The sequence below is a fragment of the Amblyomma mixtum genome, chromosome 1 (genome assembly GCF_055824585.1).
Source record: "Amblyomma mixtum isolate Tamu chromosome 1, ASM5582458v1, whole genome shotgun sequence".
NCBI classification, from domain to species: domain Eukaryota; kingdom Metazoa; phylum Arthropoda; class Arachnida; order Ixodida; family Ixodidae; genus Amblyomma; species Amblyomma mixtum.
Window position 1 is genome coordinate 236,106,735 of NC_143012.1, and position 25,841 is coordinate 236,132,575.

At 51.1% G+C, this 25,841-nt stretch overlaps 1 protein-coding gene across 3 annotated transcripts; it reads right to left on the reverse strand.

The window, feature by feature from the left end:
- Positions 1–129: 129 nt before the first annotated feature.
- LOC149371266 (troponin C-akin-1 protein-like) lies at positions 130–25,379 on the reverse strand. Of its 3 annotated transcripts, XM_089585047.1 has the most exons (4): positions 15,720–15,807; positions 6,014–6,109; positions 5,868–5,906; positions 130–1,315 (listed from the first exon to the last, which is right to left on the reverse strand). In XM_089585047.1, the coding sequence occupies exons 1-4, from the start codon at positions 15,798–15,800 to the stop codon at positions 917–919; spliced, it is 615 nt and encodes a 204-aa protein (XP_089441173.1). In that variant the 5' UTR covers positions 15,801–15,807; the 3' UTR covers positions 130–916. The 3 variants fall into 3 exon arrangements, with proteins under 3 accessions (XP_089441173.1, XP_089441177.1, XP_089441185.1); XM_089585051.1 differs by lacking the exon at positions 15,720–15,807 and adding an exon at positions 25,265–25,379 and having other exon boundaries at positions 5,868–6,109; XM_089585059.1 differs by having other exon boundaries at positions 5,868–6,109.
- Positions 25,380–25,841: the final 462 nt, after the last annotated feature.

Here is a 25,841-nt window from a genome sequence, read left to right on the forward strand (position 1 = left end):
CCAGAGGACGAGCGCACTCGAGTCGTCCTTTTTACTGGGTTACTTGTTGCGCTGTTGACGCTGTGCCACACCATTTGGCCATAAGAACATTCCAAAAAGCGTCAATCACGCCTTCCAGTATTCTCGGATTAGCAAGCGCTCTTAGTAAGTCACGATACTTGCACAAAAAGGACCCATCTAATTTTCAAGATTGCCACCAGCTCGCGTCATCCGCAGCGTTCTAATGACCCAGAAGAATTCAATACTTGACATTTCTGCGATGGCAGTTCGTTGTTTCGGGCATGTATAACGCTACAGAGGCAATCGAAATGCTAGCGGCGGGACGGGTCCCGTGAACTTGACTTCGTGCGGTGGGTTCACCCGTTGGCAAGTGAGCATCTGCACAAATAGCTCGAATTCGTCCATATAAAGACACTTACCTGCCTGCAAAAAAAAAAAAAAGTATGAAAGTACGAGAGATCGTACACTGCATGTCGTCAATGAAGCCTCTTTTTCTATCTGGACCGATTTCTACCCCATGAAAGCGACTTCCCGACAGTGTTGCTATGGTTTCTGGTAAAGCATTTCTGATTGCACCTATCTGATATGTCGCCATTAGGTTTCAGATTTCTTGTTCACTTAAATTTTCTTTTCTGTTGTGCATACTCAGCATTAACTACATCAAGTGACGCTATAGGCTAGCACAATGAAGTTAACGGAGACATAATCAGAATCACATTTATTTATAGAAGAAGAAAGCTGTTAGCAGAATTTCACGCCAGTCTGATGGAGCATTGTCGCAAAAGAAGCAGCAATTTACTATGCACCGACTCCGCCTTCACCTTTTTCAAAACCTTTGCTCCCACAGTAAATGCGGCATCTTTTTTCTTTTCTTTTTCTTACTGCCTCGTTTCTAGAAACCAGCTGTGCGCTTCGATCAGCCGCTGCTGCAGCTGTCGTTCGTGGGGACATTCTGGAACTCGGAGACCAAGAAGCTCTGAGATTCTTCCTTGTCTGCGGTAAGCTCGGGCCACTTGATGCCTGCTTTAAGCGTGTAGTTGGACACGTGGGGCAGCGTCAACAGATCCTCCTCATTTTTGCGCATAAAGTACATCCAGACCTTTCGTCGCAGAGGGAAGCCCGAATCGCTGCCGGGCGGTTTAGGAGACGACTTAGTCGAATCCAGTGTCGCTTTGACTTCAGAGTCCTCTGACTGCGGCTGTGACAGCACATAGACGTCTTCCAGCGATCTGACGTAGAAGTCCGGATGTGACTCCAGGCGGTCCAGGAGCTCTAGCATCCGGTCGTCAACTTCGTACACTTCGCCGCAAACCTCCTGCGTAGCGAAAAAATTGAATGACTTGTGCTGAAATGAACCATTGGCCATTTTTTTTTAACTATTGAAAACCGCGAGAACAAGCAGTCATGGGGAAACGTTCTGTGAAAATATTTCCATAATTCAGGGTGTTTCCCGTATTCCTAACATCAAAAGCACATGGAACATATTCAGTATATACGGAATATACGTATATAAAGCACATGAGGAAAAGCCGAAACACCTATGAGCTCCATGTAACGTCATAACAACACATGGAAGTCATATGGAAACCTCATCGATAGTATATCTGTATCTTAACCGATACTCTCCCATGGGCAGAAACGTGGAGGCTAACAAAACGAGTTTTTCAACCTAAACTGAAGACAACGCAGCGAGCTATGGAAAAGAAAACGATAGGTGCAACGTTAAGAGATAGGAAGAGAGCAGAGGGGGCCAGGGAACAAACCAGGTTAATGGCATCCTAGCCCAAATCAAGAACTCGCTTTGGCAGGGCATGAATGTGAAGGCGAGGTAATCGATGGTCCTTACGGGTAAAGGAATGGATTCTAATAGAAGGCAAGCGTAGCAGCAGGCAGCAGAAAGTCAGTTGGGCGGATGAGATTACGAAGTTTGCGGGGATATGTTGGTCGCAGCTAATGCAGAACAGGGTAAATTAGAAAGATATCGGAGAGGCCTTTGTCCTGCAGTGGGCGTAGTCAGGCTGATATAGATACTATGAGGCTATCAGGGTGCCTTTCGTGCTGGTGGCCTCAGGAAGATTGCCCATAATCCGCCGCGGAGGACCAGAGGCACCTAGCGGAAGAAGAGCAGGTCCCAGATGGCCAGGAATGACCTTGAACGGACGCGCGCCGGGCCAAGAGGAGAAAGGAGCGGGCGGATCTACGCCGCGGCTTCAGCGCATGCGCGGGCCGTGGAGCTGGCCGAAAGAGCGGGGTGCGCATGGCGCCGGGGAAGGGTAGGAGGGGGAAAGGTGTACGATACGGGAGAGGTACGGTGGAGGTTTCACTCTCCAAGCAATCACAGACAACGCCGGCATTTTCGCCAAGTGCTATGTGCTGCTCCCGCAGCAAAACGATGATTTTAACTCGAGAACGTTGGCGTCCTCATTGGCAAAAAATTGTCCGACGTCCGCGTTGGCGTCTGTTTGAAGCCTCGTAGCCTGAGCGGCGGAAGCGGCTGCACCGGCAACTTAAGTGGGCCACCTAGGCCACGCAACCTTTTGGCGTCATCACAACCTGCCCACCGTATTGTGTGCCAACTGACCACCGTGGCAGCAGTTAGATTAATGATTGACCGTAGGAGCAGCTACCTCGGTAGAACAGGCCCCACTGTTTGCAGCATCTGCTATCGCAGGGCAGTGGAGCATCGCTTAACCGCTCTACCACTGCGCCTGGAGTGGTATGAGGACTCTCAGGTATCTATGAACGTACTATCGGGGACAAAAGTGGTGTATTCCCCGCGGCGAGAGCCGGAGCAATCGCAACGCCATCTACACGCGTCATCTGGGATCGAGACAGCCAATGCGTGGCCTTTATCATCAGCAGGCATGTCGCTGGGCTCGTTTCAATGTTTCGTGCTTTAGCTCGCCAAAATTCCGCAATTTTTCATTGCTCCGGCTCCCACCGCGTGGAGTACACCACTTTTGACCCGATAGTGCATTATTAATTACAAATTTCGCATATATGCGCAGTAACCTATGAACGCTATCGCGTCGTACCCTTAAGGGAGGGCTTCAGTGTCCCCTCTAGTTGTTTTTTTTTTTTTTAGCGCTGAGAGCATCTGTCAAAGCACAAACTTCCCACGATACGCGCACAGCCCTTCGTTCCTTTTGTTTTTTGCGACATTTAGTGTTTTTTTTTTACCTAAAAATTTTATAATCTACACCTCAGGCACTGTTCAGCAACATGAAAGCCTTTCAAGGACGGACGCCATGCCACCCAGTTTTTGAAGCTTTGCGCATTCCCTTTATCTTTGATGCCGGAAAAGGCGACTCCGGAAGAGACGGTCCGCAGAAATCTCGAAGCCGCCACGGTCGTCCATCGACTACGGAGTTCCGCAGTGGCTCGTGAGTTATAGAACACGATTCGGGGTTGTACGGGTCTTAAGGTAATTTACAAGCGTAATTGGGTAGAAATGCAAAAACACGTGTGCCTAGTTTTCGACAACTTTAAGTAAGACTAGAGGACTATACTCCTTAGCGAGAAATTTCATATCCGAAAACCACACTGGCCCCAGGGTTTTCGAGGAAGTCTGAGGAATGCATTCAGGAAATAGAACCACACTCCTCAAGAGTTTTCCATAAATCAAGCCTTAAATACGAGCGGCTGAATTTGCTATCCAGCCGCATGCTACACCGTGACCTATAGCTACAGCGTGACCTATACTTAGGTGCATGCAATTTGGCGCAGTTATTATGCTCGTGCTTCATGCTCGTGCTATCGGGACTACAAGACAGGGACTGAGAGATTACCGACATAAAGTACTGCTAGACCTCCTGTAAGGCCGCCGCTCATTTCCAGCTGCAACTACTGTGTAGGGCGCTGCCCTCGCGGAAGTGGCTATCCATTGTGAACGACAGCACCGCCGCTACCTTCAGGGCACCCCCACCCCTATCCCCCCTTACGCATACGCTAACGTCGGAAAGGCGCCCGATGGCCCACAGCGGCCTTGAAAGGTCGCTGCTCATTTCCAGCTACAACCACTGTGCAGGGCGCTGCCCCCGCGGAAGGGGCTGTCCATTATGAACGAAAGCCCCTCCAAGCACAGTGCAGTAGGGAGTTGGTCTTTTGACGCACTGCTATCTTCACGGTGTCGTGGGCGAAAACAGGAACCCTTTCGTAGCTGGTTTGCCGAGCCGACAAAGAGACCCCAGAAAAGGACGATTAGAGCGTTTTTTTGGCGACGTGGGGAACGACATCCATTCCGCACTTTTATCCGCCCGCTCATCGATCACTCTTGTCCGAGCGCCCCACCGTCTGTGCCGTACCGGTTTCTCTTTCATCTATTGTTTGCATATGACACGCACTGATGACAGGGGGTACGCATCTGTGCCAAGAACTTGACTTGCAGTGCGAGTGGAGAGGGGGGCGGCGGTGTGCTTGGTACAGGTCAGAAGGAGAGCCCCGACGGGAGAGGATGTGCATGTCCTTACCGACGAGAGAGTGGTGTAGTATTTGTTTGTTTTTGATTCTGTTCTCTTAGCGAGACCCTGGGTTTGAGGCTGTGCCCAACCCACGGGTGGGTCTATGCTTGATTGGGGAATTGATGTTTGGGGTGGGCCACTGAAAATGACCGCCCCTATTTCTTTGTTTGTTACGGTTATAAAAACCGAAGTAAACGGATGGAGACCAGCCTGAGCTGGGGCTCCATGCTTAGCATGTAACATTCTGCTACTTAGGCTCTAACCTGCTAGGTCGAAGAGTAAAGTCGGGCAAAGTTTGTTTTCCTTTTGTAAATTCATTCTGCTGTTTCCAGTGTTACTCTTTGTACATGTATGTTGGAAATATATGCTCTTCTACATATCTCATCATCTACAAGAATGCCTCCTGGTCTTCCCCCACGCCGAATTAACTAGAGGAAGGGTTTGCGAACCTTCCTTTGAAGAATCTTTACTCCTCCCGGCTCGTTAATATGCCCACCACTCGTGTGTAGCAGTGGCCATCTCCGGATTAATTGTGACGACGCGGGGTCCTTTGACATGCATAAGAACGTAAGCACAATGGCGTTTTCATAGTTTGTCCCCATCGTAGTGCTGCCGATGAGGCCAAAACTCGCGTCCTAGAAACTTGTGTTCCCGAGTTGTGCCAAGGACCATGCCTCTCAAGCCAAACATGTCCAAACTACCAATTTATCCTCAACTCGTCTCTTCTTTTTTTTAAGGCGAAATCTTCAATGGCTCCTATTGTCGTCCGTTAACAAAGCGTGTCACACGCGTTTACCTCGGGAACTAAAAGAGATGGAAGAAAAATCATGGTCGCTTAGGATAGAGGAAAAAATGAACCTAGAATTCAAGTTTTATGACTATAAAATAATTAGTTAATTAGTTATAGGCAAAAATGTCGAAATTGCGTCGAAATAGGGTGGACGTCGATATAGCCACGGGAACGGTGTGACGTCACACCCACCGGAAGTCGTCACGGCATAGTGAAAATTATCACAGAATGGTCGGAAAAACGTCAGATTTGTATCAAATTAGATGGAAACTGTAATTAAGCGTAATTAACGCTTAAGATCCCCGAAAAATGTATACTTTGGGTATCGATATAGCCACGGGTACGGTGTGACGTCACATTCACCGGAAGTCGTCACGGCATAGTGTCCTCGGCCTACGCCTCTCAACACTTTAGTTGTCAAAGTGTCCTCGCAATTTTTGCCCCATCTTGTCGTGCGCCGTGTTCCAGAATTACCAGCTACCTATATGTTCTACGCTACCGAATATACCCACTAGTACCCACTTCCGATAACAACGCTTTGATTTATGCGTGGATTCCCACGGACGTGACCGATTCGCTAATGATTACAAAGACATTTCGCCGCTGTATCTACTCACGTGACCGACGCCTTCGTAGGGAAGCAGGCACGGTATCTCCTGCGAAAACGCGAGGACCAGGGGCCATTTCTTCACCGTCCTCGCCGGACCAACCAGTGACGCCCGGCCATCGGATGGGCGCGCTAAGAAGTGGTTGTAGCGCTCACCGCTCTTGAGAGTCCCGTAGACGAACACGTAGTGGCAACCCCCTTTTGCCTCTTCTGCTGGCATAGCTGTGGATTAGTTCGGGTTGGTCGAGCGATCTGCGTGTCACAATGTGCCGAAGTCACAGTGAAAGATATTAACAGCATAGACTCGGAAAACCACAAATTATCAAACGCTGGAAGGAAGTTGTCCTGATATATCGATATAAAGGGCCTGTCAGCGCCTCCTTTATTTTTGAACTAGGACGTATTTGTGCTTCGGCTAGTTGCCGCCAACGGAGCTCTGGAAAGAAAAGGAGGGAGCAAGGCAAGAGTGGGCTACATCAGCCAACGTGCCTTAGCCAATTACTGTGCGCATTGCATTCTGTATAAAAATACAACGCGGGACTAATACAGAGGTACATAGCAGGATCTAAAGCATGAGGAGGCGCACCTCGATGCAGTACATACTTAGTCCACCATATGGGGGCTGCGATAACGTGCCGATATGGCCATTCTGTGTACCGTGTTGCTGCCGCGTGCCCAAAGATCACCGGGTGTGTTATCGTGTGGGATCATGAGACGTTGGACGCCTTTTCCCACCCGACTATATATATGTGCCCTGTTCCTGTACGCTGTTTTTCAATAAACGTTTGCCTCCGGCTGTGACGCGTACTATGCGAACATTACTGTGGCGACGAGGCACGGTCTAACCATGCGGGGTGAATACAGACGTTGTTGCTGAAATGGCTTTCGGCATTCGCGTCGGCGCGTTTAATCTAAATGGAAATTTTTCATGGAAAGAATACGTGGAGCGTATCGAGTTGTGCTGCGCAGTGAACAGGCTGACGAGTGACGCCGTCAAGGGGGAAGCTTTATTGAGCTGTTGAGGGGAGGCAGCGTACTCCCTAATAGCAACCCTCGTAAAACCTCAACGACCGCCAAGTGTCGAGTACCAAGTCATCGCCGACGCCTTGAAGGACTACGTCAATCCGAAGCCGTCATCAGAGTTGTACTCAAGGTACGTTGTTTCGAAGTGAGACCAGCAGTACGACGAATCTGCAGCTGACTATGTCACATCCTTACGCAATCGAGAACCACGGCTTTAGCGACAAACAGCTGCCCTTGGATGTAATGCGGCGTGACCGCCTGGTATTCGGATTGAGGGACAGCGCTGTTCAGCAGCGGCTGCTGGCAGAAAAAAAACTTGACGTTCTTCTGCTAGAGGCAATGAAGTATCCCCCCAGTAACTGCACAACATGTGGCATCCTCTACCAGGCAAGACCCTCAATTACTTCAAGTGAAGGCGTGGATTATCGACGGCTGGCCCAAGCACAATGCGCCATCAGAATATTCTGCCTACCATGCGAGACGATATGAGCTATCCGCCGATCGCGACTGCGTCCTTTTGGGAAACCGAGTAGTGCTCCCGGAACGACTACGCAAGCGAATTCTTTGCATGCTACATGCAAATCATCCAGGAATTACGGCTATGAAAGCTCTCGGAAGGTCCTATGTTTGGTGGCCAAGAATTGACGCGTAGATTGAAAAATTCGTCCGGCACTGCACGCCATGTCAAGAGGACAGGCAAAGTGATCCCACGACACCTACATATTTCTGGACGAAACCCGAAAGACCTTAGAGCATGGTACGTATCGATTTTGCACGGCCAGTCGAAGGCGTTTTTTTTTTTTCTTGTGGCAGTGGATGCGTTCTCGAACTGGGCTGAAATCGAGATAATGCCATCCTTTCAGTACTCTTCAGTGATCGAAAAGTTGCGTAGAATGTTCGCATCTTAGGGTCTGCGAGATCTGATAGTGTCTGATAATGGGACTGCTTTTTCAAGCAAGGAATTTCAGGAATTCTTAAGGCTAAACGGTATCCACTTTATGTACACAGCACCGTACCATCCTTCAAGCAATGCCAAGAGCAGAACGGATGGTTCGCGAGCTCAAGAGTGCACTTAAGAAGCAAGGACAATGCACACGAGTACAGTTTCTCGTTTCTTGTTCAAGTAGCACTCCACCTCTCATTCTCAGACCGGGAAGGCACCAGCAGAGCTCATGTTGGGACGGAACTTCCGCTTTAGCCATGTCAAGACTTCACCCAGACATGGAAAGCGCGGACTTCTGTCAACGTGTGCCGTAAAAGGTTTTAGAGTGTGGTAATGCTGTATACGTGAGAAATTTCAGCCGAGGGCCTACATGGCTAGCTGCTCGGGTGTTACGCCGTGTTGTTCTTGGGAATCCCCCCCTCCCCCCTTTTTAGCCTAAGTGCATTATGGGAGCGGATCGACCGGGGTGACCACAGCGGCGGCGGTGAAGGCCAAGGGCCGGTGAAGGCCGAAGGCGAACGCACACAACTCGGGCAACGACCTGCCGACCAGAGGAACGCAAGCCCTATGCGCGGCTTTCTTTGACTGAAAGAAACGACGGGCCGAAGTTTGGGGTTCAAAAGCACCCAATTTCCTTTGTAGCCCCACGTGCCGACAGCCACCACAGCGAGCAGTCAGGCGTTATCTCCCCCGGGATCGCAGCCAGGTCTGGATACGAAGGTCTTGTTTCGGGTGTTGCCCTCCTGCGTGCCTGCCCCACGAGTCGGGTGTTATTAAGCACAGGTTTCGGCAACACGTGTCTTCCATCAGCTGGCCATGGAACAACCCGTTGTTGGGTCTGGGTGTCCGAGCCAGGAAACGGTCGAGGCGACGGTGAGTAAAAGGACGTTTATGTACAGTATGTACAAGGGATTTTACATGATACAAGGGTCAAGAGCACCACGGGCAGGCACAAAGAAGAAGGGCGGCCCCGGCGGCGAGCGTAGCTCCGGCGTGATGGCTCTTCTGCTGCCCGTCTGCAGCTCGGGTTCAGCGCGGCTCCGTTTTTATAGCCGCTGGTAACGGTTACGGCAGCCAACCGTTCAAATCCTCCAATCACTGGCCACCGTTCAAATTAGACCAATGGTCGAGAGCCGGCGAGCGTCGGAGTTCGCACCGACGGAGAGGAGGAGAGGAGGAAGGGTCCGTGTCAGCGCCGCGGCGGCGGGATGAGTCACGCTGCATGTCGCGACTTGTCCGAGAAAGTCTGGGCCTGCTTTGAGCGCCGGCGGGCGCGCAGCGCTGGTTTAGACAGGCCCGCCAGCGAAATGTGGGCTCCGGCACTACACCGTGCTGACCTACCGCAGCCCACGCAACCTCGCCGGCATTCTCCTCACTCAAGCTTTAACATGTGACAGGGGCGTGGCTACAAGTGAGAGAAAGTGTGAGGTTGTGCGCGAAAGGGAACGTTAAGGCCACTCCCTCCTGAGCGAGGCCGTCCTCTGTATAGGAAATCAAGGGAATGAAAGCCCTATTTAACTCGGCTGTGAGTATGGCCGAAAGACTCCCGTTGGCCAAGAAGTTCCCTTCCACTGAGAGTCACTCTCATTTGCTCTTTTGTAAATCATGTAAATAGCCTGTATAAAGTTTTCCTTGTCTCCTTCGTAACCCCGTCTCCCGTGTTCCTCGTCCCCTCCTCCGGCACGACCACGCTGCCCCAATCCTAAGAGCCGTCTAGGCCACGTCATGTACGAAATTCAGACGTCTCAAGGAAATTTGCTAGACGTCATCGGGACCGTCTGCGAAAGGTATGGGTGTCGGAACCGGTAACTCCAGCCGGTGCAACCGGTGATTTCTTCAGGTTCCTAGCGACTCCAAGCGCAGAACCAGAACTACCCAACGCTGAGGCACCACTGGTTCTTAGACGGTCTACGCGTGATCGACGACCTGTGCAGCGTTACAGCTTTAACTGAGGGGGAAGGGTGTGATAACATGCCGAAATGGCCATTCTGTGTACCGTGTTGCTGCCACGTGCCCAAAGATCATCTGGTGTGCTAGCGTGTGTGATCATGTGACGTTGGACGCCTTTTCCCACTCGACTATATATGTGCCCTGTTCTTATACGCTGTTTTTCAATAAACGTTTGCCTCCGGCTGTGACGCGTGCTATGCGAACATTACAGGGGTAATTACTGTAATAACGTTCAAAGGGTTAGAAACGCTACTCTCTTTCTAGCAAAAGCTTGGCAACCCTAACAGTCAGAGCTGTGACCCCCAAACCGCGTTGTGGTAAGTCGCCATCATGGCGGGTTACAGAGAAAGGGGACAAACACGAGTCGTCTACTCGGAAAAGCCTTTATTGCTCTCGCGCAATGCAAGCGGCAACGTACAAACCGCCGTAGCGATTGAGCGTTCCGCTTGCGTACGGGGGTGAAAAAGCACAAAAGGGGAGAATGCACAAGGAAACGTGGGGAAGAGGTGTTCCGCTAATCTCTCGTCGCCTGTCGCTCACGGCTCGTGGCAGTGAAGTCACACATGGTGGCCGGCAGCAGAGGTCTCCTTAGCGGATGTGTGATCCGTGTGTGCGGCTCCCGCCATAAAGCCCGAGTCACACCGCGGAAACACAACAACGACATGAACCAAACATGTTCGCAAGCGAGCCGTCAACAAGTCGCCCAACCAACTTGTCCCACAACTTCTTGTTACACTGCACGAACGGCAGGGAAACGAGACAAGTTGCTGGGGTGTTCCCTCGGTATGACAGCTTCCGGGAACCGGAACAACAAACAAACAGCGTTCGTGGACACGGTTGGCGCTGTTCGCCGGCCGGGCGAATTTCCTGGCGACACCGCACGAACAAACCAAGCACTTTGCGGTGATTCAACGCTTTTGTGCCTTTCGTGCTTGGAAACTTCGTTTGCAAAGTGCAAAAAAGAGCGCTTCCTTTCGTTGGAATGCTGTCTGCTGCGGTACGGCGTCTTGCAGGCGGGTGCATACAGACGGGAAGGCTGCCCTGGCCACCGTCGGCTGGCAGGTGCGGCCGCCGTGGAGAAGCACGTTCGATCCCCGTCGCATTCTTGTGAGCAAGCGTACACTTCTGACGAACGCGGTTCTGTAGGGAGCCAAAAGGAATGTCCTGTTCCAGGGACTGCCTCGGCTGCGAGTTCCAGAAGTTTCTTGACGGCTTTGTGCGCGAGAACCACCCGAGCAGGAGCCGGCATACGAGCGTGCCAGTTGCTCGCGTGAACATGCTGCCGTCGTACTCGTGCCGCCAGGAAAGTGACCTGATCGCGATGATTGAAGAGAGGCGTTTTCCATGGGATATAACAGACCCAAAATATCAACGGTGTGATCTGAAGGAATCTGTGTTTCAAGAGATCGCTAGTTGGGACTGTATTTCACAGGTGAGCGCGAGTTACCAGTTCCCTGTCCTGCTATTTTTGAACTTGAGATGAAGAAGAAAGCAGTGCTGCATTTTTTTCTTTGAGATAGCAATCAGAATAACTTTACTGGGTTCCCATTTGATTGCAAGAATGATGCGTACAATTATATCTTTTTTTTTAGTACTCTCAGAGCGTGGAACAAACTCGATGAATCTGCCGAGATTGTGGCGTGATTTGTAGTGACCGGCCGGGTTGATAATGCATTGTGGAACAGCAGCGCAAAACACAAAATGTGTAGAAGTAGACACAGGGCACAGAAAGTAGACGCATGTAGTCCGTGTTTAATTCTTTCGCATGAAGTTTTTGAAAACGCCTTTCTCAGGCGCCCTTCTCAGCCAGTCGATCATCCAGCGCGGTTTCTCTGCGGTGGCGACTGGTCGGCCGAGTCAGATTCGAGCAAGGCTGCACCTCAGCCGCCGCGCACGATCATAGTTCGTCCGGCATTCTGCAAAACCGCCAGTAGCTACGACAGCGCAAGGTGTCTCCAGTTTCCGCGGCTGTGCACACGCACGGAGGAGAGCGCGCGAGCGAAGGCAGAGAAGCGCCGGGGAACGCGATTGAGGTGGTTTTTCCGGTGTGACAGAGAGTTTGTGAACAAGCGGCGCACATGTGGCCAACACAGGCTGGCGGGAGACAGCGACATGTTTACCCTCTGTTCGTGTTGACGTGGTGTGACAGGATCGCCAACCCGACGAAAACACTGTTTTGTCGGACGGGTTGGCGGACTGTTTCCGCAGTGTGACTCGGCCTTAAGACCCACGAGCCTCGGCAGAAACTCGCCTCCTCCTCCCCTCAGCCCCCCTCCTCAAAACATCCCAACAGCCAGGAAGTGACCGTGTTCACCCAGGAGTGTAGCGAGGGGGACCGGCGAAACGCCGTTTAACTTTAAAACCAATTGAAAAAAGTTTCACCTCACAGCCACCAGAGCCGTCGTCGAAGGTCGTGGAAGACCGTGGAGCCATGGGTTGAAGCGGGTCGATTACCGCAACTCCCTCTTCAGATGGTCAGTCGGCCAGGGCAGCTTTCTGGGGAAGCGCGGATGGCAGGCAGGCTCGGGGCAATTACGCACTGTGTAGTCCAGCTTCACAGCGTACAGCAGCTGGTCTGACACTCCCCGCTCTTGGTTTGTCCATTTTCCCTCCTGGCGGCTATTCTTTGGTGCAGAGGAAAGAAACTTGTCGATCGGCCTCCGTCTGTCTCCGAGGGCGTGCGCAGCCGGTCGCCGGGCAGCTCTCGTGGGCGAAGCCACAGTAGCGGGGTCAGAGATACTCCTAAGGCACTTTGCTGTCCCGTGGCCGACCGGAAGCTGTTTTTCGGCTTAGTTGCTCGGCGGTAACAGCGGGCTATGACTTCAGGAATGCGGCCATCCTCCAAACAGTCTGGCTCTGGATGTTCAGAGCAACAAAGCTAGTCTCGGCATCCGCCGGCTCTCCTGCGGGCTCACTATGAAGGTTGGCCTGCAGCTGCAAGGCTGTATTTTTTCTGTGGTTAATTTTTCTATTACTTCTGCTTTTTTCTTTTTGAGAATCTACCCACGCTTGGTGTTTTCCGAAGAGAATGCGCATGCTTGCTCTGGGAGCTGCGGTGCGAAATATCGATGGAGCGTTCCATCCATATTAAGCAGAAGAAATTATCCCCTGCGCCTTAGCTAGAGTTTGTTCTGCCGTGGGCGCAAGGTGTAACTGGTCGCTGGGCTCGGTCGTCGAGCCTCGCCTCTCGGGGCGGCTGCCTGGTGGCCGGTGAGGGCGTTGCACCCAAGCCACTCGTTCCCTCTGTCAAAATAAGGTTTCAGATCACAGACGGGTCTGCCGGTCGGTCTTAACGTCAAATCCGCCAGCCTGTACACGAGAGAAGAGTTTCTCCCGAACCTGACCCGTTACGGTCCCATCCATTTCGGTGCCAGAGAAAATGAGAACTTCTTACTGGCTGCGCTCAGCACGTGACTCAGCCTTAACACCAGGTCACCCGGTTTTTAATGACTATCCCGGTGAGAGCGGTCATATTGCGCTTTCTCCAGGGCCCGAGCAGTGCGCAGATTCATTCGTGCTTTGTGTAAAGCCCCAGTCATCCTCGTGTGCAGCCCGGTCTCGTAGACGGCGTGTGCCGACGAAGCAATCAGGGTGTTGCTGCGAACCTGCAGAGTAAGTTCTACCGGGTTCTACAACTCCCGACCAAGGTGTAGAGCAGCAAGTGTGGGCCCAGTCGAGCTGTTCACGGCCGACCTGAGGGCAAGCCCAATCTCTGTGCGTCTTCGTAAATGCAACGAGTATGTGCTTGATGTTGCGATTCATGCGTTCCGTGGGACTCGCTAGGGCGTGGTACGTGGTTGTTCTCCTGTACTTTATTGTAAGGGCCGCACAGGAATCCGCGAATAGTTTAGCAGTGCAGTAGGACGCATTGTTCGTTATCAACTGCCCGAGGTAGCCGGATCGTGTGACCACCTCGACCAGCTTCCCCATGAATACTTGTGCCGTCAGCTTTTGGAGAGGGAACAGTTGCACCCATTTGCTGAAACGGCCTGTGACAACGAGCAGAAATTAGTTTCCACTCGTAGTCCAGGGCTAAGGTCCCATGACGTCACAAGCCGCCATTTGCCAAGGAACCTGGCTTTTGATTGGCTGTATGAGCCCGGGTGGCGGTCCATCAAGCCGCTTCAACCTTTGTCACACGTCGCAGGAGCGGGCGTCTCATGAAAGGAGCGTAAAAGTGCTTCTCTCAACGTGCGTGAAATCATCACCTTGATTGACTCATGTGTATCCTTCTCGGAGGAGATATATTTTAGCAGGATGCCGTCGGAGTCGAGCAGTTAGGAATCCATCGCGCTCATATCATAACCAGCTATGTTCCAGCGCTCCCATGTGCGCCGCGGCCGCGCCGCCCGGCTACCTGAGCCCTTCGAACACTTTTCCACAAAATAGATCCACCCGCTGCGCCTCCAATAGCAATTAACTGACGAAGTCCAAGTGGTTCACGCTTTCGCCCTGGGAAGATGGATTGTTGACCCTTGCTTCGTGACGTTGGGTGAGCTTCGAGGCAGTCGCGCTGCTCTGGCTGACGGGCGCGGTAGCACACGATGAAGCTCTAAAGCTGAGGAGTAGCGTCCATCTCTCTAGACGTCCGCTCGGTTCGCCCAGGCGCCTCAGCTACATCAGCGCCACGTGATCAGTATCAATCACGAAGGCGGCTCGCTCGACGTAGTAGTTGAACTTAGGACAGTAAAGATGTAGGCCTGCTGGTGAGACATAACGACTAAAAACCACAGCTACCTGCAGGGTGCTACTTGCAACTCAAAATTTATTGAAAAACCTCATGGCTTTGATAGAAGATCGCAGGTGCGACCCTACAACCAAGTGTAAGATAGGATGAGGACATGAAAAATAAAACGAAGACCTTGTTTTTTTTTTCGCAAATCGAAAATCGAGCGCTCACCGCGGGCGCGGGGTTTTCGAATCGCACGGGATAAAGTTTACTGAGCCTTCTTCGCTTCTTCGCCATGAGCCTCTCCACATTGCCTTCAGTTATCAACAGCAACTATGCAGAATTACCAGATTGAAATATACCTACGCTAACATTCTATAACTACTATCCATACTTACTCGACTCCAATCTCCAATGTCCCGTGGCTCAGGTTATAATGAATAAAGAAAATAGCGAATCACAAGTCATCGCCCAACGTTTGCTGATATCAGAAGGAAAGAGTTGCTGCTCAGACTCAATTTTCTTGAATTCTTTAACTTTTCTTTTGCCTTCTAGCGCCACCCAAGCTGCGAAAGCGAGGAGCAGCCTAGCTTTTATAACTTTTTTTATAACCTCACTCTAAACTTCAACAGAAAAACATGAACGTCGGCACGGTTACCTCAACGGCAATATTCGTATAATTTGTTTTAAATTAAAAGCATTACAAGTTTGACTAAACTATACTCCTCCCTCGGAAGCCTAACCTTAGAAATTTGTTCTTTTCGTTCTGTTGTAACAGGGTGGAAATAATGTACTTTAATTTGCAATAGTTGCTATGGCAAGAAATGCATGAAATAAACATTCACACCTCACTCTTAGTGAAAATAAACTCTCACACCTCAATCTGAGTGAAGTACCTTTCCTCCAAACCAAAATATGATCATTAACTCTTTTTAAAAACGTTGTTCTTTAAGCCACGTTCTATTCCGGGAAATGTCGCTCACAAAATTTCATTCAAGAAAGCCAGGCTGAGGTTTCGCCATTAGGCTTCCTCTAAAATTTGCAGCGAGGAATCATTGCACCCCAGCTTCTGAAAGATCTTTCTTTTTTCTTTTTCTTTTTTTTTGGGGGGGGGAGGGGGGGGGGGCGCCTCTCGGCAGGTGGCGTGAAGATATTGTTACAATCCTTCCAGGTCCCTCAGGAAAGCGAAGACAAAATTATTAGCAACCTCCGGTGTATGCACCGAACACTATAGCTTGAGAGTCGAGCGTTAGATGGAAGTATAACAGCGCACTCACCGTATGCAATGTTGTCGACAGAATGTCGTCTCGTCCCGGGCGCACCGAGGAGAAGTGAAACGTCACTAAGCGCATCGACATCTACACACGCTTACCACTTGTTTTGAAAAAGCTGCAGCCATATGTGCACCTAAAAAAAAAAGTAAAAGGAACTCTTGCTATGCCTATCTCAGTTCGCGAGCGCTGTCCGCTTGAGCACAGGTGGTTTTACGATCACCGCCGGGACTTGTCATAAATCTTGTTATTGTCACTTTTCCACCGGAAACTAAAGACCGTAGGGATCAATGTCAACGCTCTTAAGCTGCCCCTAGCATTTCAAACCGGTTGCGCTTGTTGCGGAATGTAGCAAGAAAAAAAATGAAGGCATCTGCAAGGTCGTTGCTCTTCGGGAGATCTACAGAATCCAATTAGGAGAGCCAGTGCTGAAGAGTGCTCAGCGATGCTAACCCCCTCTTTTTTTTCCGGAACAAAGGAAAAAGAGCGGACAAAACAGGCGCTTTGTCGTCCCTGCTTTCCCTTGCGGTATTTTTCGCTCCGGAAAAACCATGCATGGATGCCAAAACTCGTTCAGTTGTTGATTCTTCTCCGAACCGCTTTTCCAGGCACCCCGAGGAACGTAAGGAGGGGAACGACAGATTTGAAACTTGTTGGGCGAGTTGTTTGTTTTGCCCTGTTTCTGTGGCGATGACAGATACACTATGTAGTTATTCCCGAAATAGACATCGATACGTCCTCCGCAGCCGTCTACAAGCTTCGACGCCTTTTAATACGCAGAGTGCATTTCACAACTGTCGGCATTGCCGTTTGACCTTTGCGTCCGCTTACACAGCTGTAGGCCGACACCAAGACGTTTTCAAGCCAGTGTAGGCGCAAACGCCTTCATGCTGTCACTTAGTGGTGAATGCAGTCCGGAGCGCAGGAAAACAGCGAGAATGGCTTCCAAACGAAATTCTCTATTTGGGCTGACTTGCGCCTGCAATCAACTAAATGACTCGGCGGCGGTGTAGCAACAGGCGTGCTCGGCGGTCGTCGAACAGAACGCCCGCCGCTCTCAGCAGCGCTCAATCTAAAGGTGACAGCGAACTTTCGAGACAAAGCATGCCAAGTTACTAGAACATTCTGGAACAACGTAGAATTGGCTCCGCCTGGATGCGATCAACCGATATAAATCTGGTCCCATCTTGCATCACAAACAAAGCGATAAAGTGGCATGCCGGCAGCTTTGAAGAAAGAACAAACACTACAAGGATTCGCGGCAATACATATGCCGTAAAATGGGACACCGTTACAGCCGAGCTTTGTTATAACGAAACGGCTTATAACGAAATATTGTATATAACGAAGGAATGACGATTCTCCTTGGAACCTCGGTCAACACAAGCTATAACGAAGCTACGGCTGTAACGAAGTAATCACTGAGCCCCTTCCACTTCGTTATAACGAAGTTCAACTGTAATATCAGATGCGTAGCTCTTAGCAGTCGTGTCGTCCACAGTTCATGCATAACTTCCAGGATCAGGTGGAGCCTTAAACTCCATTCCACACAATGCCAAAAGTGGTTTGTCTTCATTTCTTGCGCCGAAAAGGAAAACGGAAGAAAGAGAAATAAAATTTTCCGCGGGTAAAAATAGGAGGAAGCCGTTGATAGTGGCTGTGGAGAGGCTTATTCGGTTTAGGAGGTGCTCAGTCGGTTTCAGGGTCGAAATCTATACGAGTCAGAGATGCTACATCATTTTCAGCTTTGTTCATTACATCTTTGATTTTATAAATGCTCTATTAAACTTCAGTTCCTCATTTGCATTTAATTTGTTCCTTATTTACCTTTTTCTCTTCCTGCCTCTGCGTCAAATGCCTTCGTTTACGTAAACAAATTTTGCCGCTAATTACTGATATATGCCTAATACACTTCAAAACAACTATTCTTTAAAGAGGTAGTCTATTAACTTTTATCCAGTGCATTTTTTTCGCGCCAATCGAAAGCTCCTTGATCAAATGAATGAATACCCGGCTGCGGCACTGAGGAACAAATTAGAAAAGTTCAAAACTGTATTTACCATGTGGTAGCTTCGCTTTATCATGGTCTGCAAACACAAACATCGGGACCCGAAATATAGTCCAAAATTGAAGGAGGCATTAAGCTCCGTCTTAAGTGTATTAAACGATAGCGTATTTGTTATAAATGCAGAAGGTCAATTTATACTGTACATTCATAGATCGCTGGAAGTCCTCGCACCCCTCCTGGCGCAGTGGTGTCGCGGCAAAGCGATGTGCCACTACCCTGCGATGGCAGGTGCTCCCAGCGGTGGTCCTTGTGCGGCCCAGGTTGCTCTTCTCGAAGCACCAATCCTTAATTTAACTGTCACCTGCCACGGTGGGCAGATCGTGATGACGCCGCAGGGTCACGTGACCAAGCTTGAGCACCTGCCTACTAGGTTACTCTCTGGGTACCACCTGTCAGAGTCATGCTGGTGATTCTTCCCTAACAGCGACGACGCCGACACCGCATTTTCTGAACAACGGGGCCTTTCACGCTGTCGCATTAACACAGTCATCGTATGCAACGCTACGGACATGACTACCTCGTCGCCTGGGCGGCGTGTAATGGGTGTAATGAGTGAGATATTAAACGAGCTGCATAAATTTTATGACATGCACAGTTAAGAGCACAAGCGTCGTTTTAAAAATAGTAGAATAAAATAATCAGCGAATAATAAACGATATCTATCAGAGATACTAGCAACCGGTTTTGCGGGCACCAGCGGTGACGATGGAATCGCCACAGGTGGCGTTGGAAGTCTACCTGTCTAAAATGTTTGAAGAGGTTATGATAAAGCAAGGACATAAAGAGTACGTCGTGTTGAGGAGTTGTCGGAAGCAAGTAGTAAGTGTATTGTAACAGTCGCGCATGCGCTCTTTGTATGGGCCCGGTCCGTGATGTCTGATATCTGTAACCCGTGGCCGTTATCATGCAGCCGCCTGTAGGATATATATACCAGCAAGCAATCCCGAATAAACGTTCTTCTTCTTGTTGCTTCCACGCTGCGTGTTCGTTGTTGGACGCCGGAACATGGTGTCAGAAGTGGGATCGCGTTCACGTATGCAGTAACGCGCTGATCGAAGCGGTGTCCCTGTGCTTTGCACGATGGATTTAGTGAAGCCACCGCAGCCGCTGGTGCTGTCCGGTAGCACCGCGAAGAACTGGAGCCTCTTCAAGCAGCGGTTCGAGCTGTTCCTGCAGGCCACGGAGCCGAGGAAAGAACCGCGGACGGAAGGAGCTAAAACCGCACTGCTGCTCACCGTGGCCGGGGAAGACGCCCTAGAGGTATTCAACAACTTTGTGTTTTCGGAGAACGAAAGCAAGGAAGATTATCAAACAGTTACGAAGAAGTTCGAGGAATACTGCAAACAGCAGCAAAACGAAGTGTACGAGCGTTATGTCTTTCGCTCAAGAACGCAAGCTGAGGGCGAACCCTTCGAACACTTTTCACGGGACTTGAAGAGACTGGCACGCAGCTGCAATTTTGGAACCTTGAGTGACTCCATGGTCGGGACCAGGTTGTCTTTGGCACAAATAATCCCAAATTGCGCGAAAAGATGCTGAAAGTTAAGGACCTTACTCTACTGAGGGGGGAGGAAATTTGCAAGGCTGAAGAGGTATGCGCCGAACAAAACAATACATGGGCTCAAGCGGAGAAGCAAGTAGCACGAATTGAAACGCGCCAGCAAGGCAAATTTTCAGCCTGTGAACAGTGTTCAGAGTGTCCGGAGCTAGACGAGGCCCAACGAGAACAGGAAGTTGCCCGGATAAAAACACGCAGGCAGTTCAAATGTTCTAAGTGCAACCGCTTCCACGAACGTGGCAGATGCCCAGCATTCGGCAAAACATGCTTCCGGTGCCGTGGCGCTAACCATTTTTCGGCCTGTTGCAAAAAAGTGTCTCAAGTAAGTGAAGTACGCGGCGAGCAGGAAGGTTTTGAAATACTCGACGTCAGCCTTGGCAACAGAGCTGATTGGGTCATTCACGCGAGGGTGGCTTCCCAAGTAGTGTCCCTGAAAGTAGACACGGGCTCGCAAGCGAATTTATTGCCTTACTCCGTTTTTCAAAGGCTCAAAGCAAAGTCTGGTTTAACAGCAAGCCATTCCGTCCTCCGCTCATACACCGGTGACGTTATAAAGCGTATCGGCGTGGCTACGCTGCAAGTGGTTGTGAACGACCAAAGGGGGTACTTCGACTTCTTCATTGTAAAGAAGAGCAAGCAGGCCATATTGGGACTTTCTGCAAGTGAAGCGCTAGGTCTGTTGTCACGTTCTGTGAACGCTGTGCACACGAAGAGCACTGACCAAGTGGTTCAGGAATTTCCCGAGTTGTTTCAGGGCATCGGCTGCCTAGCACGCCATTACCACATGGTTCTGCGCGAGGATGCAACACCGGTAGTTCAGCCGGTGCGACGGGTGCCCTTGGCGTTGCTCGAGCCCCTGCGAGAAGAGCTGGATCGGATGGAGCGTGCTGGCATCGTGGTCAAAGTCAGCGAACCGACTGATTGGGTGAGCCCGTTTGTTGCAGCAAGAAAAAAGGATGGGAAACTGCGCATATGTATTGACCCCAGGCGAATTAACGAGTGCCTGAAGCGAGAACATTATCAAATGCCTAAACGTGATGACATTGAGGCTGAGCTTGCCGGGGCCGCCTTTTTCTCTCGCATCGACGCATATTCGGGGTTCCATCAAATCCCCTTAGATGAAGCTACATCGAAGGTATGCACAATTGGAACACCTTTTGGGCGCTACCGTTTCTTGCGACTTCCCTTCGGCATTGCTTCGGCGCCTGAGGTTTTCCAGAGAACTATGAATGAAATATTCGACCAGGCTCCAGGGGTCCGAATCTATGTCGATGACATTTTGATATGGGGGAGCACAAGGGAAGAGCACGATACTCGCCTCCGCACAGCTTTGCAACTAGCCAAAAAGGCCGGCCTGACGCTCAATGCAGCGAAATGCAAATTCGGTGTCACAGAAATTGACTTCTTGGGTGACGTCATAAACAAAGACGGAATAAGACCTAACCCCGCACTGATCGCACCATTAGGTGAAATGCCTCAGCCAAAGGACAAAGCCGGCGTTCACAGAATGCTCGGGGTAGTGAACTACTTCGGAAAATATATACCGCATCTGGCGGAAAGGACGACGCTTCTACGAAGCCTCATTAAGAAAGACACCCTTTTTGAATGGTCTGAAAACCACTGTAAAGAATGGCAAGCTGTCTGTGATACACTAAGCGGTCCACCTTTGCTAGCCATTTTCGATCCTGCTAGAGAGACCAAGATCGTTGCTGATGCTTCGAAAAATGGGATTGGTTCTGCCCTTCTTCAGAACTACGGTGATAGTTGGCGGCCGGTCGCCTATGCATCACGCACAATGACGGAGGCAGAACAAAGATAAGCGCAAATCGAGAAAGAAACAATGGCCATTACTTTCGGTTGTGAAAAATTTTTTCATTTCGTTTACGGCCGCAAGTTCGCCATCGAAACAGACCACAGACCATTGATAGCAATTGCTTCGAAAGCCATTGGTGACATGCCACCAAGACTCCAACGTTTTTTCCTGCGCTTGCTAAGGTACGATTACGTTCTTCACTTTGTCCCAGGCAAACAGCTATTCCTGGCCGATATGCTTTCAAGGTCGTCGCCAGCCGTTCTAAGCGAACGTGATGACTTCACTGATGACGTCGACGTTCATGCAGTGAGCGTGACTTCGGAGCTGGTAAGCAAGAAAATGTTTGATCGACTGGCAGAAGCGACAGCCTCTGACCCAGACTTGCAGACAGTGTTGCGGCAACTAAGGAATGGAGAAGAAATTGAAGGCTGGATGAAACCTTTTGGTCCTGAGTTATCAGAGGTTAATGGCATTATTATGAAGGGGACAAAGGTCGTCATTCCGAAGATTATGAGAGCTGAAATACTGGGTCGCATTCATGAAGGTCACCTAGGCATAAATAAGTGCAAAGCGAGAGCCCGTCGCTTGGTATTCTGGCCGAGACTGAACACCGACATTGAAACCATGGTGAAGTCATGTTCTGTTTGTCAAAAGTACGCGTACAAACAAGAAACCGAACCAGTGGTGCTTAGGCCGATCCCAGACCATGCCTGGTACAGGGTGGGTGTTGACATCTTTATGTACGGCGGGAACTCCTACCTGTGCGTGTTCGATGCCTTTTCAAACTTCCCTGAAGTCGAAAAGCTTACTGACACAACGTCATGCACTGTCATTGCTAAGCTTAGCTCAATTTTTGCACGGTATGGAATTCCGCTAGAAGTCTGCACCGACAACGGTCCTCAGTTTTCATCACATGAATTTGCTTTGTTCGCCTCTAGATACGACTTCAAGCATGTGACGTCGAGTCCGCGATTCCCACGGTCCAATGGCCTCGCCGAGAAGGGAGTCCAAATTGTCAAAAGAATAATGAAGAAGACTGGCGAACTCAACGAGGACTTCTGGTTGGGCCTTCTCGGTTATCGCTCGACTCCACTAGCCGAAGGCCGCTCCCCTGGAGAGCTTCTTCAAGGCAGGAAGTTACGCACTCGGCTACCAGACTTCGTGTCATGCTCCAGTCAACAGACGTCCCGGCGCCTACCACGCCAGCAAATGCCCTCCAAAGGAAAAAATCTGCCCGAACTCAAGAAAGATGCAGTTGTAAGAGTACGAGGGGATGCATGGGACTGCAAGGCTCGAGTTATGGGCCTGGTGGCTCCAAGGTCCTATCGCGTGCTTACAGAGGACAACAGAATGCTTCGACGCAACCGACAACATCTGGCCACACGTGAGCCATTCCAAAGCGAGTTAACGGAAGATGACTCTGATAGCGAAGACCTTTCCCAGGAAAACGCGGAAGCGTCACAGTCTCCAACACAGACCACGCAAGCCCAGGAAAATTCGGGAGCATCACTATCTACAACACAGCCCACGCAATTTATGCCAAGGCGATCCACCCGACAAAAGAGACAGCCCAATCGTCTTCACTACGGCCAGAATTTCCAGCAAGTGTCGCGTATTGTGCTCTCAGACTTTTAAAGACTACACCGAGGAAGATGTATTGTATCAGTCGCGCATGCGCTCTTTGTATGGGCCCGGTCCGTGATATCTGATATCTGTAACCCGTGACCGTTATCATGCAGCCGCCTGTAGGATATATATACCAGCAAGCAATCCCGAATAAACGTTCTTCTTCTTGTTGCTTCCACGCTGCGTGTTCGTTGTTGGACGCCGGAACAGTAAGCACTCCGATGAAGTCGGCCCTGCCGGCGACCGCTCTGTCCGTTCGTACTCCCGCCTGCCCGCCTGCGTGCCCGCCTGCCTGCGTGCCTGCCTGCCTGCCTGCCTGCCTGCCTGCCTGCCTGCCTGCCTGCCTGCCTGCCTGCCTGCCTGCCCGCCTGCCTGCCTGCCCGCCTGCCCGCCTGCCCGCCTGCCCGCCTGCCCGCCTGCCTGCCCGCCTGCCCGCCTGCCCGCCTGCCTGCCCGCCTGCCCGCCTGCCCGCCTGCCCGCCTGCCTGCCCGCCTGCCTGCCCGCCTGCCCGCCTGCCCGCCCGCCTGCCCGCCTGCCCGCCCGCCTGCCCGCCCGCCCGCCCGCCCGCCTGCCCGCCTGCCTGCCTGCCTGCCTGCCTGCCTGCCTGCCTGCCTGCCTGCCTGCCCGCCCGCCTGCTCGCCCGCCTGCTCGCCCGTCTGCTCGCCCGTCTGCTCGCCCGTCTGCTCGCCCGTCTGCTCGCCCGTCTGCTCGCCCGTCTGCTCGCCCGTCTGCTCGCCCGTCTGCTCGCCCGTCTGCTCGCCCGTCTGCTCGCCCGTCTGCTCGCCCGTCTGCTCGCCCGTCTGCTCGCCCGTCTGCTCGCCCGTCTGCTCGCCCGTCTGCTCGCCCGTCTGCTCGCCCGTCTGCTCGCCCGTCTGCTCGCCCGTCTGCTCGCCCGTCTGCTCGCCCGTCTGCTCGCCCGTCTGCTCGCCCGTCTGCTCGCCCGTCTGCTCGCCCGTCTGCTCGCCCGTCTGCTCGCCCGTCTGCTCGCCCGTCTGCTCGCCCGTCTGCTCGCCCGTCTGCTCGCCCGTCTGCTCGCCCGTCTGCTCGCCCGTCTGCTCGCCCGTCTGCTCGTCCGCTCGTCCGCCCATCCGTTCGCCTGTCCGTCCACCCGCCTGTCCGTCCACCCGCCTGTCCGTCCATCTGTCTGTGGAATAATACCAAAGTGCTCTGATTCGCGCAAATGTTATCGATTGGCTATGATGCTTTGCGTTCAAGGCTACCCTTTACCGCAGCGCAGCTGAGCCGGATGCCCTAAGCGCACTGACAGTCAGTGCGTGGCTGACGCTGTTGCGCCAGCTGCCGACTGAGCTCGGCGGCAAGGACCGAAAGTAATTCCGGCGCCGATTCACACTCGTACCATTGTCCCGTTGAACCATTGTCGTTCAATGAAGAAAGGAGCAGCGGATGCAGATAGAAGTAAGCAAAAACAGAGTGCCGGGCAGTCAGGTAATAATGTAGATATCGCGATGTTATTGGCTCTGTACGAAACGTCAGCAAAGAGTCCTGAAGGCAATTTCACACTTCTTGTGTTCAAGCACGCGATTTTTCACCGGACCGTTTTTGGAGAAATGACTTGCAGTTAGTAAGCAAGGGCGACAGTAGCTGCAGGTGTTTGTCATGCTGCGACTCCAGAGACTAAAGGACATGTGGTATGGTCCATATGGTTTGGTTGGTTTATGGGGTTTAACGTCCTAAAGTGACTCAGACGATGAGAGACGCCGTAGTGAAGGGCTCCGGAAATTTCGACCACCAGGGGTTCTTTAACGTGCACTGACATCGCACAGTACACGGGCCGCCAGAATCTCGCCTCCATCGAAATTCAGCCGCCGCGGCCAGGATCGAACCCGCGTCCATCGGGTCTGCAGCAGAGCGCCGTAACCACTAAGCCACCGCGGCGGGCTGTTAATGATAGTTCCACCCTCACTGATGCACAAGCCACAAAAGGTTTCACACTCTGCTCGTACACTGATCACAGCAAAGCCTCAAGTAACATTTCATTTTAACTACTGAATAATTTCTTAATTAATTAATGAACGAATTAATGGGGGAAAAGAACGAATGAATTATGCAGATTCTAATCGCGCCACACTGTTCGAGCACTTGCAGCTTTGTACTGGTACTAACGTTATTTTACTCCAGCTAGCTTATTTCTTTAAATAACTAAATACCAAATCATCAAGCAACATTTTTCAGATTAATTATTGCACTGATGAATTGCAGAAGCAATGAAAGAACGAAGTGACAAATGAATGATGCAGGTACTGCTCGCGACAACACTCTTTAAGCGTTAGCAGCTCTATACTTGAGCTAACCCGAACGTAGAGGAAAGTGTCCATTTTTAATCTTCTAGCCCTAACGTGAACAGAACTAATCACAATCCAGACACTGCATAAGAGTTATTCGTCAATGTGAAGTGAAGATTAAACGCATCGCCTTGACCAGGCCGGGTGACTCACAGGACATAATAAGGCTGAGACTTAGCTTACAGTTGTTTGTAGCAGCGTAGACTGGCTCCTATGCAAGTCGACACGCTGGTGCGGCAGTAAGTCAGCCCCTTGTGCAGGTCTGTAATGAGTGACCTCCAGCCTTTTTGTAGCCGCATTGACATGTTGCAGTGTTTTCTGCATCCTGCTGCACACGTCAGTAACATCTGGCAATCGCAACAGACGCTATAGTGACAATGGACGGCGACACGGAAGCGAAACGATAAGCGCTCAGAATAACCGGCCGGCAGTCGGCGATAAATTGTGTTTACGTGTTAGCCTGTTATCAGACCTGGAGGGGAGAAAGGGGAAAAATATAAATGAGCTTTAACGTTGTTTCTACTTTTCGCACAACTGCCGAGGAGTCTGACAATATTAGTGCGCAGCGAAGCGTTTTGTCCGGACAATCACTTAGTCGCGCTGTTCAGGTTTTGCTTCGGTTAACCAGATATACCCGGTTCTTACACGTGCCGTGCCTGCAAGCACCGCGTTATCAATAGACCTCTACCTGGTTTTAAAAATGGAGTGTAAGGAAAGTGGTGGGTGCTCCGAAAAAATCGGGTTGCCTGGACGAAGCACC

Excerpts from the sequence above, each read along its gene's own strand:
- LOC149371266 (XM_089585047.1), bottom strand. The coding sequence starts at position 15,800 with ATGTCGATGCGCTTAGTGACGTTTCACTTCTCCTCGGTGCGCCCGGGA. Across the intron at positions 6,110-15,719 it reads TGTCGACAACATTGCATACG|ATCGCTCGACCAACCCGAAC; the intron begins GTGAGTGCGCTG and ends TGTGACACGCAG. Across the intron at positions 5,907-6,013 it reads CTACGGGACTCTCAAGAGCG|GAGATACCGTGCCTGCTTCC; the intron begins GTGAGCGCTACA and ends GCGTTTTCGCAG.